Consider the following 17,663-nt stretch of genomic DNA (forward strand, 5'->3'; position numbering starts at 1 on the left):
AAAAAAAATCTCAATTGATCGGGCGGCCAACGCTTGCCCGGACGGAAAACAACACCGTTTAAAACCGGACCAAACATCCAAACTGACCGGCAGTCCATATTTGGTCCATATCTAAGGCAGATATGAATAGGCCTGGACACCGCCGCTACAACAGACTGGCCCACCCTGCCCCCACTATGACCGCAAAACCCCCATACTTGTATTTCCTTAATCCCCTAAAAAACTTGCATTTCCTTAAACATCATCAGTGATCAATAAAGTGTTGGCAAATCTTAAAAAAAATACTCAGACAAACCCTAGTCACTCGCAGTCCCCACGCTCTCTCCGCTCCCATCATGTCTTCTCCACTTCTCTCCGAATCTTTCCGCCTCCTCTGCCATGGCCAAGTCCGGCCATGAATCCGGCAGCGACACATCGGACGATGAGGAGCTCTCGCTCCGCATCGCCATCCAAAACTCGCGGCCGGACACCGGTGTGAGCTGAAGCTCCGCCGCCAGCTCCTCCGAGTCCCGATATAAAAACACAAGCAGTGAACAACGGGCTTCAAGTCCAACAAAAATAGCCAACTAACCCAAAATAGGGGCAAGTCAAAAATTCAGCGTGAAAGTTGTGAAACAACACAAGAAAAAAGAAAGACATCACAAATCTTGACAAAACAATCAACAGTCAGAAAAGCGACTTACCCAAATTTCAAAAACAGACGACTTAGAGCATCTACAACCGGGTGCCCTATATCCGTCTCATACGTCCGGGCAGGCTGTCCGGTCACTGACCGGTCACAAAATACCGACCCATCCGAAGCTCTCAAACGGGCCTCAAACGCCCGGGCTGACCGGCACCCCTCATATCCGCCCCTAATGTAGGGCGGATATGAGGCGGTCTGGGCACGCACGGGCGCGCCCGCCACATAAGCCCGACCCACTGTTGGCCCACCCCGACCCCACAAAACCCTTGTCCAGCAGAAATCCTAAGTCACTCTGCTCCTCTTCCCTTCCTGACGTCCCATTTTCCCCCAATTTGCCAAATCTCCAGCGCTCGCAAGCATGTCCAGCACTGGCAGCTACTCCGACGGTAGCTCCGGAGATGAGGAGGAGCTGGCGCTTCATATCACGCTAGAGTGCTCGCAGGTCGATACAGGCGGCAGCTCCAGGTCCGGTGCGACGCCCCCTATCGCCCGTCGCGCCAGCGCCGATGCCGGCGCCGGCCCTTTCCCGCCCCATGCGTGGATCTGCGAGGCCTGCCAGATCTGCTCCTCCCGCCCAACGGCCTCCTCCACCCCCGACCACTGCTCTGCGCGGGTAGCGCTAGGTTCTAGTGTCCGCTCAGTCGACGCCGCGGATGCGGACTCCAGAGTCGGCGGCACGAGCTGCACGCCGCGAGAGGCAGAGGGCTAGGGAGATGGCGGGCAGGTCCGACGGGTCTGCGCAGTCCGCCCGCCGCCGCCGGGTGCCCGACAAGGAGGACCATGTCTTCGAGTGGGCGTGCCGCCAATCACTGACTGAGGCGGAGACGATGGCCCGACGGCTCCGAAGGCTCAACGCCGAGCAGCTCCGGCTCGGCGTTGAGCAATCCAAGCGGGAGGTGGCGGAGGCAGCGAGGGAGGCAGCGAGGGTGGCCAAGCTCAAACGCCAGCAAGACCACGTCGTTCGGCGCTTGCAAGGCTTCACCGTCATCCACGATTCCTCCTCCGACGGGTCCGACGGCTCTGAGGCGGACCCACCTCCTGCCGCGGACTCCTACAGCTGCGCCGGCGACCGGAAGGGCAAAGGGTCGGCGAGGAAGTGGTGAAGATCCGTTTTTGTTCAAGTCTTTAGTTGTAGGTTGAACTTGTCCGCCGTATTATGTGTATTATGTGAACTTTGGCTATCTGATCTTTTGATGAACTGATTATGCATTTGTATGTCCGCTCATAATCTACGTAGTTTTTATCAACTTTGCATGGTTTAGTATGAAAATAGGGGACGGAATATGAGATACATGGGTGTGAAAACGTGGATATAGGGGGTGCCCAGTCAGTGCCCGCGGACGCGCCGGACGCATCGGCGGGCGTTTGAGGGGTTGGATTTGCTGAGTCCGGCTGTAGATGCTCTTACATACAACAACTAAAGTGTTCTTTTTAGAAAAAGTTACATGACAATTTTTTCGCAAAAATTGGTGGTCGATAAAGTTACATGTAAGCATTTTTTATGTATATATCAGCTAATTTATTAAAATAATGTTTTTGGCTTGCCCATTTCCAAAATTGAGACACCTTGTATTTTGAGTGGAGTGGCCCGCACCGAATCACTTCCGTTCGGAAGGCCCTGAAGAAGAGAAGAAACTAGAGCGCGTCCGGCTGAGCCCCACGTGCGCGCGCGCGGTCACCTGCGCCTCCACGTGACCCGCCCCCCTCTTGCCGTGGCCAAACAAAACGCGCGCGCTTCGCTGCCACTCGCCTCGCCAAGAACACCACCGCGCGGCGCCCACTTACCACGGCACGAGAATTCCTGCCCCCGTTTCCGTCCGCGATGGCCCTGCAGGTCGCCGGCGGCGCGGGATGTTGTGGCTGCCTCCCGCTCCTCGGCCAGCGGCGAACAGCAGCGTTTCGCCCGCCCCGCGCGGTGGCGTCCGAGGGCGCGGCGGTGGAGGACGGCAGCAAGGTGATGCTGGGCGGGTCCGGCGTGGCGGTGACCAAGCTTGGCATAGGGGCCTGGTCCTGGGGCGACACCACCTACTGGAACGACTTCGAGTGGGACGGTACGTTCGGCCGCGCGCAGTCCAGATAACCTTCTTCTAAATTGAACCCATCGCTCTTCTTGATCCACCTGCACCTGCGTTCATCAATTAGTTATCTCTTTCTGGTGAACTGATTTGTGCAGTTCTTAAAAATGAGGATTATATACTCAGCACGCTGGTTGTGTTATTCACCTGTTGCATCATTGCATTGTTGTTGGCGTTTCTTGGATGAAATTATGGTCATGCTTGCCATGCACCTGAGGTGCTTGTTGCATTGCCTGTCAAAACTTTGTGCCACAGCACATGTCACGTGTATTCTCTCTAAATTTTTAGCCCCAGAAAACCTTTGACCATGAACAGTAACCAGCAAACTGCAAAAATACCAAAACAAATGTGTTTTAAGTCTGTAATATTGAGTTCATTTCGCATTTGCTCTTGAGTTTTATGCTGGCACACTGATATCTGATTGCTGCTACATGTCTAACATGAACGAGCATTTTCTGAATTTTCCAGATAGGAAACTCAAGGATGCCAAAGGAGCATTCGATGCGAGCGTTGATAGTGGAATAACCTTTTTTGACACTGCGGAAGTATATGGTGCAGGGGTAGGGATCAAGATAGTTCATGATTAGTTCTTGCTTTATTGCACATTCTCTAGATCATTTCAGGCCAACCCTCACAACCTCCTAATTTTGATGACATTTAGGTATCGGGAGCGATAAATTCAGAAAGTCTACTAGGAAGGTATATAATGCATCATTATACACCATGCCCGTATATTTTGATAATGAAGTCTTCACATCGTCCGATGCAAATTCTCCTTAATTCCCATCAGATTTATCAAGGAAAGGAAAGAAAAAGAAGGGGTCGAGGTGGCCATTGCAACAAAATTTGCCGCTCTTCCATGGAGGTTTGGCAAGGGAAGTGTAATTTCTGCACTAAAGGGCTCACTTTCCCGCCTTGGTGTCTCCTCGGTTGAGTCATACCAACTTCATTGGTTAGTAGTTCATCAATATATTGCTTTAATGTTATTTGTAACTCTTTTTAGCTTGCTGAAACTGTTCTTTTCAAATCCTTTTCAGGCCAGGGATATGGGGCAACGAAGGTATCCGAACTTATATAAATGATGAATATTATTTTTTTAGCGAACTTTAATATCTTATTTTTAGCCCACTGCGCAAGCGGGAACTACATGCACCGGGCTGCCTTTTTTTTAATATCTTATTTTAGGCCCACTGTGGTGCAGTAAACTAACTGTTTTATTTCTTTTGTAATCCAGGTTACCTCGACGGCCTTGCTGATGCTTATGAACAAGGTCTTGTAAAATCCGTTGGAGTCTCAAACTACAGTGGTTTGTAAAAGCTGACTTCATTTCTCATTTGATGGAGCATGTTATGCCAGCTGCTTGTTTTATGGTAAAATTAAGCTGAATCACATTCATTACCAGAGAAACGTCTGCGAGATGCTCACGAGCGCCTCAAGAAGAGGGGGGTTCCACTTGCTTCAAACCAAGTAAATTACAGTCTGATTTACAGGAACCCTGAGGAAAATGGGGTGAAGGCAGCTTGTGATGAGCTTGGGATTACTTTGATTGCATATTCCCCAATAGCCCAAGGTATAGTTATGCTTTTCATTTTTCCTTCACCTTTGCTCGCGTCCGTGGCGTGGTGACGAGGCTGCGCCGGCCGGCGCGGCGCGCGCGCAGGGGCTCTCGGTGGCTTGGTCGATGCAGAGGTGTGTGTGCGTGGCGCTAGCTTGTGGGGGTCCGAGGCGAGTCCTGTGCGGCGGATCTGGCGGCTCCGGTGACGGGTATGGGCGCCGCTGATGCGTGGAGGTCGGGGCACTGCAGAGGTGCGGTTGCGCGCAAGCGAGTTGAGGCCTGCAGCGAGGTGCGTCGGCGGGCAGCAAGGGGCGGCTGGAGGTGGAGGTTCTGGCGCGGGAGGCATGTTTGTCGGATCTGGCGCCCCGGCGCAGTTCTAGGGGTGCTGAGGTCCGAGGCGTGGGAGGCAAGCGCATGGCGGTGTGCCCGGCGAATCGGTCGTCTTCGAAGCAGGGGGCTGCGGATGCAGAGGATCTGATGTCTCCGGTTTCCGTGGGGTTTCCGGCGTGCACGAGGATCTGCGTGTCGGTGTGCCTGGTCCAGGGCTGCGGCTGGGATCCGCGGTGGTTCTCGGCCTCGGGCGGCGCTCGTTCCTTGCTGGCATGGTGCTGTGCAGGGCGCGGAGGCTCGTGCTGCGTCTGGTGGCACTGGTTCTGGCCGGCGGCTCCCTGTTTGTCTCCGCGAGGTGCGGTTGGCTACGGTGGCTGCTCGGTTCTTCTTCGTCAACTTGCTTGTTCGTGGGAGGTTGTGGCTGGTGGTCTTGTCGGTGCTGGATTGACGTGTTGGTGCTAGTAGCTTGGGTGAAAACCCTGTCTCCGGCCATGGGCATTTGACCGGCGATGGCGGCGGCCTTAGACGCCGTAGACCTTCTTGGAGGCATCGTCGCATTGCTATTGCACCCTTCCCATGTTGGATCCGGCCGTTGCTACAGCACCGGGGAAACCCTAGATCCTGAGCGATCGGATGATGGCGGCGTCGTGGCGTCGTAACCCCTCTTGAGGGCTTCATCTTTGTAGCTGGGCATCGGCAAGCGGGACCGGAGGTGATGAAGTTGGCGCTGAGGCTTCTGTGGCAACGGTGTCACGGGGAATGATGTAGGAGACGTGGCTTTGGTTGAGGTAGTCGGCTCTTCTCCGGCGTGTTCGTGGGATGGCCTCGGCTGGTTTGGTGCTTTGAAGTCGAAGCTGCGGTGGCGGGGCCCTGTGGTGTACGATGACGGGTAGCAGGTGGTCCATTCGGTGATCTTCAACGACGCCAACCTTGCCTGGTTCCCCTTCGTAGCTTCCTGTCGGTGTCGGAGCTGCGCTGTCTCGTCGCGGTGGCTGAGGTTTGACGCGGATCTTCATGTGCACATCATTTTCAGTGTGGGTTGGTTCGACGATCGTCTTTGGCGAAGTCGGAGTCGTTTCTCAGAGTTTGGGATTGCGATGACGCCTTTAGGGGAGAAATGATGACGATAACGTTGTTGGATTGTCTCGACGAGGCCCTCTCTGGAGTGGCGTGTGTGGGTATCTTATGTGTGCCGCTCATCGGTTTGTAATGGTTTTCGCCTGGTTTTCCACTAATTAACTGGGCAACTCTCTTATGCTTATTTAATGGATGAGGCAAATTTTTTGCCTCCGTTTCAAAAAAAAAAAGCCTATGCTGAGCACTTAGCTCAACTAGCTTCAGGGCTTGCGCAATCGGGTGATTACTTATTTCTTCTGGTGTAGTTTATCATAATCTTAGTCTGCGTTTTATATGTACTTAGCTGTCAGCACACAAATGTGAAATATAATGCACCCTTTTGAACCCTGTTTCTTTTTCTTTTCTTTTCAGGTGCTTTGACAGGAAAATACACTCCAGCTAATCCACCAACTGGACCTCGTGGACGGATATACACTTCTGATTTCCTGTCCAAGGTTGCCGCACCTTAACTTCAAACTCTCCCTTTCATCTCTGTTGTGGTTCTGCTCACTCTTCTCATTCCACAATGCAGCTCCAACCGCTTATTAACAAGATTAGGGAGATTGGAGGAAGCTATGACAAAACCCCAACTCAGGTATTGTGTTCTTTATTGCATGCTTAATTATACAGTGTTCATCCTCTATTATCAAGTCTTGCCTTATCTTAATGATGTACAAAGAAACTACACAATCATGACGACGATACAATGGCAATATGCATTAACTTGTTTTTGTTCATGTGCAGGTGGTTCTTAACTGGCTTATTTGCCAGGGCAACGTGATTCCGATCCCGGGGGCAAAGAACGCAGAGCAGGCCTGGGAGTTTGCCGGTGCGCTAGGGTGGCTCTTGACGGAGCAGGAGGTTGAGGAGCTGCGGTCCATGGCGCGCGAGGTGAAGCCCGTCATGGGTTTCCCGGTAGAGAAGCTGTAAATCGCGGCCAAGTTACCCTCGTGGTTTACTGCTACACAGGATTTCCGTGATCCTAGATATAGGAGTTGTAGTTCTGTGAAAAGGTGTGGAGTTGTAAAAAGAACAAAGACGTAGAAAATCATAACGGAAGTAAGTGTATATTCAGGCTCACGATCAAATTATATCAAAACGATAGTTGTTTTGTTCTTTTGGTTTGTGTTCTCTGACGGATGAAATTCTGGGAAGCATTAGCCGAAGACAAAAATCCTGAGAGGCGACAGACATGCGTGCAATACTGAAGCATTTTTTTTTTTTGAATTCCTTGGTGTGTGATCTACTCCTACGTGCATGTTTCACGGAGTGACGAGAGACCGGAGTATCTACCTCCCAAAACCCCACTCACCATCGCCAGGCAGGGTGGGCTGTAATCGCTAGGGTAGATCTTGCCGATGATCCTCTAGATCCCCTGCAGCTAGCTGATACTCCCTCCGTCCCGTAATATAAGAGCATTTTTAATACTACTACACTAGTGTAGAAAATGTTCTTATATTATGGAACGAAGGGAGTAATAAACATTCACCCGAAAAAAATAATAATAATAAACATTACAAGGTAGGAGTAGGGTCTTACCTCATCCCGGCGGAGTGGCAGGGCTCGAATCTGGGTCAGGGTCAGAGCCAGAAAATAGTGAGAGGGGAGGGGGCAAGAACTGAAGCAACAAAATCATAAGATAGATAGTCACATAATGTACTGGATATTGGAAGATCTAAGGTACATTTGAATTGTGCCTGTGGTCACCCTGCTAACCAGTGGCACACTAAACTTCGGCGGAGCAAATGGCCGCCTTGCCAAAAGTTTGGCTGCATAATAAACCGAAAGAGGTGATACCAATACTCACATGCTCCCATGCTACCAACTTGAAAAATTCTAATTTAAACATTTCAAAAAATTCTGAAATAGATCATGGATGTTCCCAACACATATGTAAACAACCCCTAAAAAATTCAGATCAAAACTTGAAACACACATGGAGAAACACAAAAGACAAATTCAGATGCGAATAGTGTCATTTTTGCTTTTATCTTCTTTTGACACTATTCATGACATATTTCACTTTTTTGTTTATTGATGTGTATTTCGAATTTTGATCTGAATTTTTTAGGTGTTGTCGACATATGTGTTCTGAACATCCATGATTTTTTTTCAGAATTTTTTGGAATGTTTAAATTTGAATTTTTCAAGTTTGTATCACTTGTAGCATTTGAGGGTCGGTATGACCTGAGACTTCCCCGGTGTTTGGGGTAGCACGAGGCATATCATTTTATCTCAACCAAAAGGCTATCCTCTGGTCAACGCCAAATATTTTGATGTAGCGTTATTTTTCTCTGATCCAAATAGGCCCCTAGCTAATTTATATATGTTCGTTGTTCCATGATAGAAATAAAAAGTACATATCTCTTAATTTGAAATCTGATTTTCGAGTACCAGCATCAAAGATCCGAAATTTTTCTAGCTGATTGTTAATGTCTGCAGTTCTACAGTTACACTTCTATTGTTTAAAAGACACAAACTAATCTAATGTTTTTTTCCATGCAATCCAAAAGAGCGACCGGGTTTAGAGATAAGGGAATAAAACACATGGTTTGAAAGACACATACTAATCTAGTGCTAAATTCATGAATTGATAATTCTGCTCTTTTCCTCCTCATGTCTACACAAGCACAAGTAAATAATTGGACATGTTATGATATATTCTTAGTACCTATATTCTGTATATATTTTTTTAGAAAGAAGGCGTTTGCCCGGCTTTAGCGAACTGAAACCCTTAGACGGTTTACAAGATGAGTAGCGGGGAAATAAATGGTTCGATACAGACCCAAAGGGCCAAAAGGCACGAAGCCAAAATAAACAAGTACGATAATACGAAAGATGGATCATGAAGCATAGGTCAGCCTCCATGAAGCTCGGTCTACTCCATGTGGTTCCGAAGCGTCATCGCCAATGTCCGGAACTTGCCCACAAGCGTCTCAATGATAGGTGCATCCGCCGACTTGCTCAAAAGCTTCCATAGTTGTAAGAATATTGTCATTTTGTACAAGGCGTCAGCAGGATGTTTGATGAACTTTCCTTCACTTAAATCTTTATTTCTAATATGCCAAAGGGACCAAGACATGGCTGCGAAGGTGACCCACACTAGGCTAGGTGTGCGTCCGGATAAACAAGATGTTAACGTGTGAAAAGCACCAAATGATGTCGGTGGCAATTGCACCTCGTGACACCGTGGACGCAGCCTCATAGGAACTGAATGAGGATGCACGAGAAGAAGATATGGGTTAGTATCTTCTTCCGATCCACAAAGGGGACACAAACCGTCCAAGGACCGTGGCGTTTCTATACATGGACGCCCAAAGGTGATCTATTTCTCACCATTTTCCACAGAAAAATCTTGACTTTTCTCAGTATGCGGGCCCGCCAAATGTCCATGGCTTAAAATGGGGCAGCACCACTATGCAAAGCGCGGTACAACGAGCTAGTCGTGAACTGACCGGACGACTCTAAAATGTCCGTCTCCGTAGACGGAGATATGGTACATAGTAAAGTTGCTAGGTTGTCCCATTTCTGGCCCTCAAGCGGCCCGAGGGGGAGAGGAATTGTGGACACCACTATCCATTTCGCCAATTTTCGCTAACCAATGCGTCCGGAGCTGTGGTAATAGCAAACAGCCGGGGGAAGCTGATAGCAAGCAGGTCTGGGCCTAACCACACGTCTAACCAGAAGACGGCGGACTTGCCGTTACCGATAGTGTGCATGACACTTACACGAAGAAGGTGGTGAATCTTGACTATTGCCTTCCAAAATTGGGACCCGTTCCTACAGGAGGCTATTGAGACCGGAGTATGACGCAAATATTTGTGTTGAATGATATCCAACCACAGTTCACCTTGGCCTGTCAGCATTCCAAGCCTATTTAGTCATTAGGCACCAGTTCATGTGTTTGGTATTTACAATACCGAGGCCCCCAACCTCCTTTGGTGCACAAATGGTACTCCGGTGGACCATGGGATATTTCTGTTTTCCAAGTTCTTTTCCACAGAAGAACCGGGATGGCACTAGATCAAATTTCGCATGGCCCCCATCTTGAAGCAAAAAGAATCCCATGGTAAACATTGGTAAGCTGGACAGACATGAGTTGATCAAGGTTGTTTTGCCACCAATGGACCAATACTTTCCTACCCAAGGCTCAACTCTCTTGGCCACACAGTCAGTGATAAAGAGGAAATCCTCAATGGTCAAATGCTTACTTGTCAGAGGCATACCCAAGTACTAGATTGGAAGATTTCCATGTCGGCAGTTCATAATATGTGCAGCCTTGATGCGGTCCACCAGACTCCCTCTGGTGACATATGCGTCGCTCTTGTCATAATTAATTTTAAGGTCGGACATGGACTCGAAACACATAAGAAGGAACTTCAAGTTGATCAAACTAGTCGGGTCATTCTTGATGATAAACAGTGTATCGTCGACATATTGTAGGTGAGTGATCCCCCCTTCACACAGGTTCGGAAACACTCCCTGGATGTGGCCACCCGTCTTAGCATCCTCTAAGATAACTGCCAGCACCTCCACGACTATATGATTATGCTTCTATAAAATTTAAAAGCACAAACTGATGCGGAGCATCCTACGGACATCACCATGTCAAGAGTCCGTTCGGCAAGTGACACGTGCGACATCTACTTCACATACATAAAGGTTAATCATCTCCTTTACACGTGTTCACTTGACCCCTTCGAGGATGGTATACTACTTGACATCCCTCTCGTGTGCATGCATAGGTATTACCGGAGCTTCATCGACGACGAGGAGGAGTTCAAGCGCAAAAGAACATCTACACCATCCAATAAGGGAGAAGGAGGAGGAAGAGGGACCCCAAGACGCGAAGCACCGAAGGCCTCACACCACCCTGGGTGCCCTGCCTCCTACACCCCGGGTGCCCGGACCCCCGGCCCAAAGGGGGCGTGATGTAGGGCGGAACCCTAGGGGCCGATCTTTCACGTTTGGAGAGGATCCTATGAGGAACACGAAGAACGCGCGGAAGGAAACGAGGGAATCACGGGGGAACACAAGAGAAAACACTCAACCAACACGAATATGATCACACATGTGCTAGATCCAAGAAACACAAAGAGATACACAGTCCAAATCCAATAAAGGACGATACAAGTGGCGGTAGCTCATCTCCGAGAGGAGGTCTTGAATCCACGAGGGATCTTCCCGTAAAGGGGTCTTGAATCCATGGTGGATCTTCTCCGAAGAGGCCGCGGTCTCTCACGAGGAGGAGATCCGTATGGATGAGCAAAGCTCTATCTCAAATGAGCTAATCCTTTGCTAACCCTAACTAGGAGGAGGTGGGAGAGTATATATAGTGCTAGCCCACGAAGGGGTAAGTGAGAGGGGGATACATGGGCCCTTGGTCCATTCTCTGCGCATAGGAAGGTGCCGGATGTCCGGGGCTTCGCGACAGGCTGGATGTCCGGGCTGGTATGGGCGCCCTGCGGTTGCTCTCTGGACAGGTGGGGTCCGGATGTCTGGGCTGGGGGACGAATGTCCGGCGGCCCGGGAAGAGCCGGATATCCGGGCCTCTGGCCGGATGTCCAGGCTGACGGGGTTCAGCTTCGGGTGCGTTCTGTGATGGACGCCGGATTTCCGGGATCGGGCCGGATGTCCGGGCTGGGACCGGATGTCCGGGGCCTGCAGCAGCTGGCTCTTCTTCCTTCTCCTCTTCGGTGCTTGGCCTTGGTCCTTTGATTCTTTGTGGTCATCTCGGTTCTACCTGAGTATAGGCAAGGTCCATGCATGAGGTAGTAGCCATGTCTCACATGTGAAAAGTGACGGTTCGAAGAGGAGTGAATTCACCTTGTGTCCAATGGCGTATGTTTGAGGTCTCGTCATATGTCCTCTTGGGGCTTGGAGAGTAGTCGGAGTGTACATGGGGATGAACATGGGATGCTCCGCATCATCTCCCCCCCCCTTGGGAAAGATCCAACCTCGGATCGAAAACCTCATCACCATGGAAACGGTTGTCGTGGACGGACTTGTAGTAGGATGAAGTGGAAGACATTGCGCAATCCAAGTACTCCAAGGTGTCTCTGGAATGGTATACATGCAAGAGCAAACACAAGCGACACTCGTAAATACAATGGTTAGCGCACATAAAGTGTCCATCAAGTAAGTATGAGTTCGTGCGGCAAGATTGTTCATGGCAAAGCGCATGAAGTTTATCAAGATGATATAGAATGGTATGCAAAGCATTCATGGGGTAACTAGCATGGTGTACAAAGCGACAAATTCTACCATTGTGCAAAATGATGTCAGAATGTGATGGTTTATCAAGAGCATGAACATGGTAATTGGTGCTCAATGTGAGTATGTGATCATGCAATTGATGGTGGGCAATGTGATCATTATGTATGAATATGCCATCAAGGTAGATCACAACAAATTTGCTAAGGAAGTGAACAAGCTCATATATCATGGATGACATGGGAATAGATGCAACAAGGCAAGCATAATGTGAGTCAATCCATGCATAGGGTGCAAACTTACTGTGAGTATGATACGTCCATCGAGCATGACATGTATGAGCACAATCAACAAATATGGAGGTGTTGGTGTACCAATGCTCGATGTCGTGGCAAGAGTGGAAATCCAAAGGTGCATCCAATAAGTCTGAGCGCTCCTCAATGTGAAGGTCCATAGAGCCAATCTCCAATGTCGCTCCTCCGTTCGTGAGATGTATCATGTAGACAACAAGAAGGAAACAACAATGAAAGAGTGACCCATCCAATATGCGTACTTGAGGATGGCTCAAAGGGAAAGAGTTCACCTTTATGAGAATGTCAAAAATGTTGGTGTTGCACAGCATGTATGCCTTCACATAGCCAATATGTCTCATGACGGTAATGCCTTGTGACTCCTTCAAAACGAAAGAACATGACAAACACTCGGAAAAACAAATGAGGCGAGCGGAAGTGCAAAACCTATCATTCGTGTGGTAAGATACCCAACAAGTGTATGCATCATGCTCATCATAAGAAAGGACAAGGGAGTATTGCATAGTATGGAGGCATATGATGCGAGAACAACCAAATGCAATAGGCTTAATCAAACAAGCATGCATCACAAGTAAGGTGTCAAAGTCTCCAAGATCAATAAGCATAGTATGGTTGCACTCAATATAAGTGGATATGAGAGAGGCAACTAATGGACACAAGAGACAATGATCAAGATATATCATGTGAGAGGCATGAGCATATATGTCATCAACCCAAGAAAGCGAGTAGTAGTGGAACATGGGTGATGCAACATAGCAAGCAATCATAGCGATCAAGTGAAGCAAGCTAGTAGTGCGAAGACGCAACATACTAGAGGGAGTAATGGCAAGCATGTCATGTGTGAAAATAGTGGGCATGAATAATGCACATGACATATCACAAGCATGAAAGCGATGTATGAGTAGAATGGCATGAATGTATATGCGAGAGGCCATATGTAAATAGTAATGGGGCATCATGACTCTCTCAACACAACAAGCATCAATAGCATGGGGCACATGATAAACATGGCAATATCAACAAGGATCTCCACCAAGCATGCAAATACACATGGAAGTAGCATAATGGTGAATCATGGGTATATACAAGCAAGGGTCACAATTGCATGGCAAAGGCATAGGATAAAGCATAACATGCAAAGTGAACACAATAGTATGGGCATAATGTGACAAGTGGTAAATAGCCCATAGCCGTGTGAGAGCCAAGTAGAAGAGATGCGCGTAGTCCTTGCGCAAAGGGAACGATGGTAAGGATAGTCCACGGGATCCCAAGTCATTGTTGCTCTCAAGAACTCGTTTCGTCAACTCTTGGGATTGAGATGTTGACGAGTATACGTGAGTACCTACACAAAACAAAGACAAAGGAAAAATTGTCTGTGCGTGATATATGTACACATCATCCATCATTATGCGCACGTGCTTGTGTTGGTTAGCACACAATATACAATGCTCAAATAAATGAGATGCGTGATATATAAACATGTCATCCATCATGAGCGGTTTGTTATTATGTACAGCATAATGGAGACTCAAATTGTGTAATGCATCACGAGTAATATCTAGAGCATGGTTATTCATGTAATGCATATGGTGCACGCAAACATGGGAATCATGCAAAGTATGAAATGCATCAAGATCTCCGAATATGTATGAGAAAACTATGTGGGTATCCTCATGAGCATGAGTAGCAACATCACATGGAGAATATTGACAACATCCAAAACAATGCATATTTGGAACAACGTGATCATGGCATGGCATAGTGGATGAATTGCGCAAATCATGTAAAGGAAGCATGGCAATATCATCACATAAAAAACAAAAACCAATGACCATCATCTCGTCATCTATGCCATAAGTGCAAATGGGATAGATTTTAATGGGGCATGCATAGTTACTATGTTGAGATTGAAATGATGCAATATGGGAGATCTCACTCATAGCATATGACAAGTTTAAAGGATTATCAAACATGATGTGACTAAAAGAATTTTCACATGATATTCTATGGAGCATAGCATCACAACTAGGCAACTCAACATGCTCATCATCATATTCATCATAAATAGGTAAGTCAAGGCATGAAGAAGTCTCACTAGCATGAAGCATGGGAATAGGTGGGTCAACATCATGGGAGCAATCGATGTCAAGAGCGTCCACTAGTGGGGACAAGAGAAGCACCATCACCTATGTTACCTTTGGAGCATTTCTCGTGTGTGGTAGGTGAGGTGTTGAAGATCCAATCGTTGTCATCTTCATCTTGATGGAACCATCTGGGGGTGTATCATCATCCACCATGGCCATCGTCGTCTCCATTGGAGGGAAGGACTTGTCGATGATAGGCATGTCGTCATGTAGGAGACCTAGCACCAAAGAAGAAAACACACTAGGAGTAGAGGGTAAGTCGTTAGAAATCATAGTGGCCTCACGTGCCGTGTCAACTACCTCACTCTCTAAGTGTCGTGGCTCACTCACTCCCTCAAAGATGCTCTCACTCATATGGTTGGTGGAGTCACTCAAATGGCGCTCAACCTCACATAGGATGTGTGGCATGCTCTCATATGTGGAGCTAGTGGTGGTCACACTCATCCTCTCATAGGAAATGCTCTCAGTGTCACGTATGGTGGAGTCACTCATGTCACTCATGTGGTAGTGGCTCTCCTCACATGGCACTTGGGGCATCTCTTCATATGTGGGTGTCAGAGAGATGTTGGTGCCAATGTCTCCATGCTCAACTCCTATCGCCGTGGTCGAAGGGGATGGCCCTTGCTTGACCTTCTTGTCATCGTCTTGGTGTGGGAGGCCCATATGATGTGGCACCTCGTAGCTCGTCTCCATGACCGAAGGGAGTTTCCCATGCTCGGCCATCTTCTTTGGGGGGCTTCCGAAGATGGAAGTGTCGCCCTCGCTTGTAGGTGGTCGCCTTGGACTTGATGAAGTCGTTGTAGGCGTACTCATGGGAAGTAGGCGAAGATGCCGTACGTCCAAAGGCGAAGATGCCTTGATAGCACTTGGCGAAGATGCCAGAGTGGTGGTGGTAGCCATAGCTTTGTCTTGGTGGTGCTCATTTCTCGGTCTTCTCTTTTGCTCATGAAGCTTCGACTTGGCGTGAAGTAGGGCTTGTTGGGACTTGTGCATTTGCGCTTGTGGAGCATCTTCATGATGATGATGTCGTTGTCGCGCTTGAGCTCGAAGGCGTTCGTCGTCATCATGCACATGATGCTTGGAGGTGACTTGCCCTTCATGACGATGTGGATCACGAACATGATGGTGGTCGCCATGGAGATGTGGGCGTGGACGAATTGCGCTTGCATCGTTTTCACGCTCCGAAGACTTGTGGCTTGAATGTCGCCGCCTTGAAGATGACGAAGGGGAAGAATACTTGATCAAGGCTCTAATCTCCTCCATCCTTGCATCTTGCTCCTCTTTATGTGCGGAAAGCTTCTTGTCGATGTAGTCCCTTTTCCTTGCTTCGGAGTGACGAATGTCGATGGAGATGTTCTTGATGCGCTCTCGCAATCTTGATTGTGTGCCTTGCATTTTTCGTTGTAGATCGAAGATGGACGCTTTGGAGATGTAGTTGTTCACGCCATCATTGTTGTCGCAGATCGGAGAGGAAATCCCTTGCCTATCCATCACAAGACTCGAGCAAATATGAGTGGGAGAAAGAGAAGAACTATACCAAATGTACCTTGACCAATGTTGAAAATGGATCAATGATCACTCAAATGTGTAACAAGGAAATATCACAATTGGTACCAATTCTTGTCGGTTCTCACGCTACACAAATAAGGCTTTTGGTGGAGCTCGGTGAGGATAGTGGAACAAAAATTTGATGCAAAATGTTAGCAAGAGTCAATAATGTTGAAAGAGATTCACAAATTTGCAAGCGAAACAAGTAGTCCAATATGTGGCACACGGAAACACACACACGGATAGATAAATGGGGTCGTGTAACCAAGGAATGAGCACAAAATGCAGAATCCACGGAAAACGCTCATGTTGCACAACTCAAGAGAGACGCTAGCATGATTGCTCAAAAGGCGGATACGACACTTGTGCACAACCTATACGATGCAAAATATATGGACTTTTATCCCAAGTATGCTATGTATGTATGGTTCACGGTGTTTCTCTCAAGATGATCCAAGATGATCGGATATGAAAATCTTATATGCAATGTGGTATGATGCTATGGCACTTGCTTACAAGCTTCTTTGCTCTTTCTCTTTTGCTTAAAAGCTTATTCTTTTTTTGTATGGCCACTTTTGCGCAGTGCACAAACCAAGATAGCAATTGTGTATATGCGGGAACAAACTTGTGACACAAGCTATGATACCAATATATGCACCATGATGATATGGTATGTATGCTATGGGAAGTATGATCACTAATGTGCACAAGTCACGTTGCCAACAATACTCAAATGGCTAGCCTCGATAGGCAAGTAACGCAAAATGGGCTAGGGGTTAACAATGCAATGGCAAGGGGAATATACAATGGAGGGATACCACGATACCAAAATGATATGGAGGTTACCATCCAACGATGATGAGTAGCGGTGTTCTTGATGTAGAAACCAAGATGATGGAGACTCGTCCCTAAGTATTCGAAACACCTTAGGAAACGGAAAAACCACGAACTCAAAATCTCAAACGTCAAATGTCAAAATGGTGGTAGCGAAAATCGGTGGTGGTTTGCACTTGGCAATGCGGAAGTGGAATGATGGGCTATACACGTGTCGGAGTTGAAGTTGCCATCCCTAAGTAGCCAAAACACCTTAGGAGACACAAGCCACAACTCAAAAAAGCTCAAACAAAATTGGTTAAGTTGGGTTGGCGAAATGTATGGTGGGCAAGGTTATGTGGAAAATGGTGGTGGTGGTTGATGAAGAAGTAATCGTCCCTAAGTAGCTGAAACACCTTAGGAGACATAAATCACTACTCAAACAACCACTAATGCTATGGCAAGCAAAAATGGGTTAGGTTGCGGAAGTCGGTGGTGGTAAGCGGATGATATGGTGGAGGGCCTAGGCAAACTTGCCAAATTTCCAAAACTTTGATGGAGTCAAATGGCGATGGTCGTATTTTTGTGGGATGGGGGATGTCAATAGCTTCAAAACGAGCTAAAGAACGTCAAAATCGGACTCCGGATGAATTAGTTATGGTGAAAACGGTGAAACGGTAAAAGCTGAAATGACAGCGGACGGACATCCGGGGGTTTGGCCGGATGTCTGAGACCTGTTGTCTAGAACCGCGCGCGAAAATGCGCTCCAGGAGCCGGATGTCCGGACTAATGGCCGGATTTCCGGGATGGCCGGCTGTTCGGGGGTCAGGCCGGATGTCCGGGCTCCAAATCCGAGGATGAACTCGAGGAACT

General features: G+C 48.0%; 1 protein-coding gene across 1 annotated transcript; it reads left to right on the top strand.

Annotated features, from left to right (window-relative positions):
- Positions 1 to 2,350: 2,350 nt before the first annotated feature.
- LOC123044992 (uncharacterized oxidoreductase At1g06690, chloroplastic) lies at positions 2,351 to 6,878 on the top strand. Its single transcript, XM_044467901.1, has 10 exons — positions 2,351 to 2,736; positions 3,229 to 3,320; positions 3,422 to 3,459; positions 3,551 to 3,712; positions 3,798 to 3,820; positions 3,995 to 4,066; positions 4,163 to 4,330; positions 6,134 to 6,216; positions 6,294 to 6,356; positions 6,506 to 6,878. The coding sequence occupies exons 1-10, from the start codon at positions 2,508 to 2,510 to the stop codon at positions 6,689 to 6,691; spliced, it is 1,116 nt and encodes a 371-aa protein (XP_044323836.1). The 5' UTR covers positions 2,351 to 2,507; the 3' UTR covers positions 6,692 to 6,878.
- Positions 6,879 to 17,663: the final 10,785 nt, after the last annotated feature.

This window comes from Triticum aestivum, chromosome 2B, assembly GCF_018294505.1.
Source record: "Triticum aestivum cultivar Chinese Spring chromosome 2B, IWGSC CS RefSeq v2.1, whole genome shotgun sequence".
Lineage (NCBI taxonomy): Eukaryota > Viridiplantae > Streptophyta > Magnoliopsida > Poales > Poaceae > Triticum > Triticum aestivum.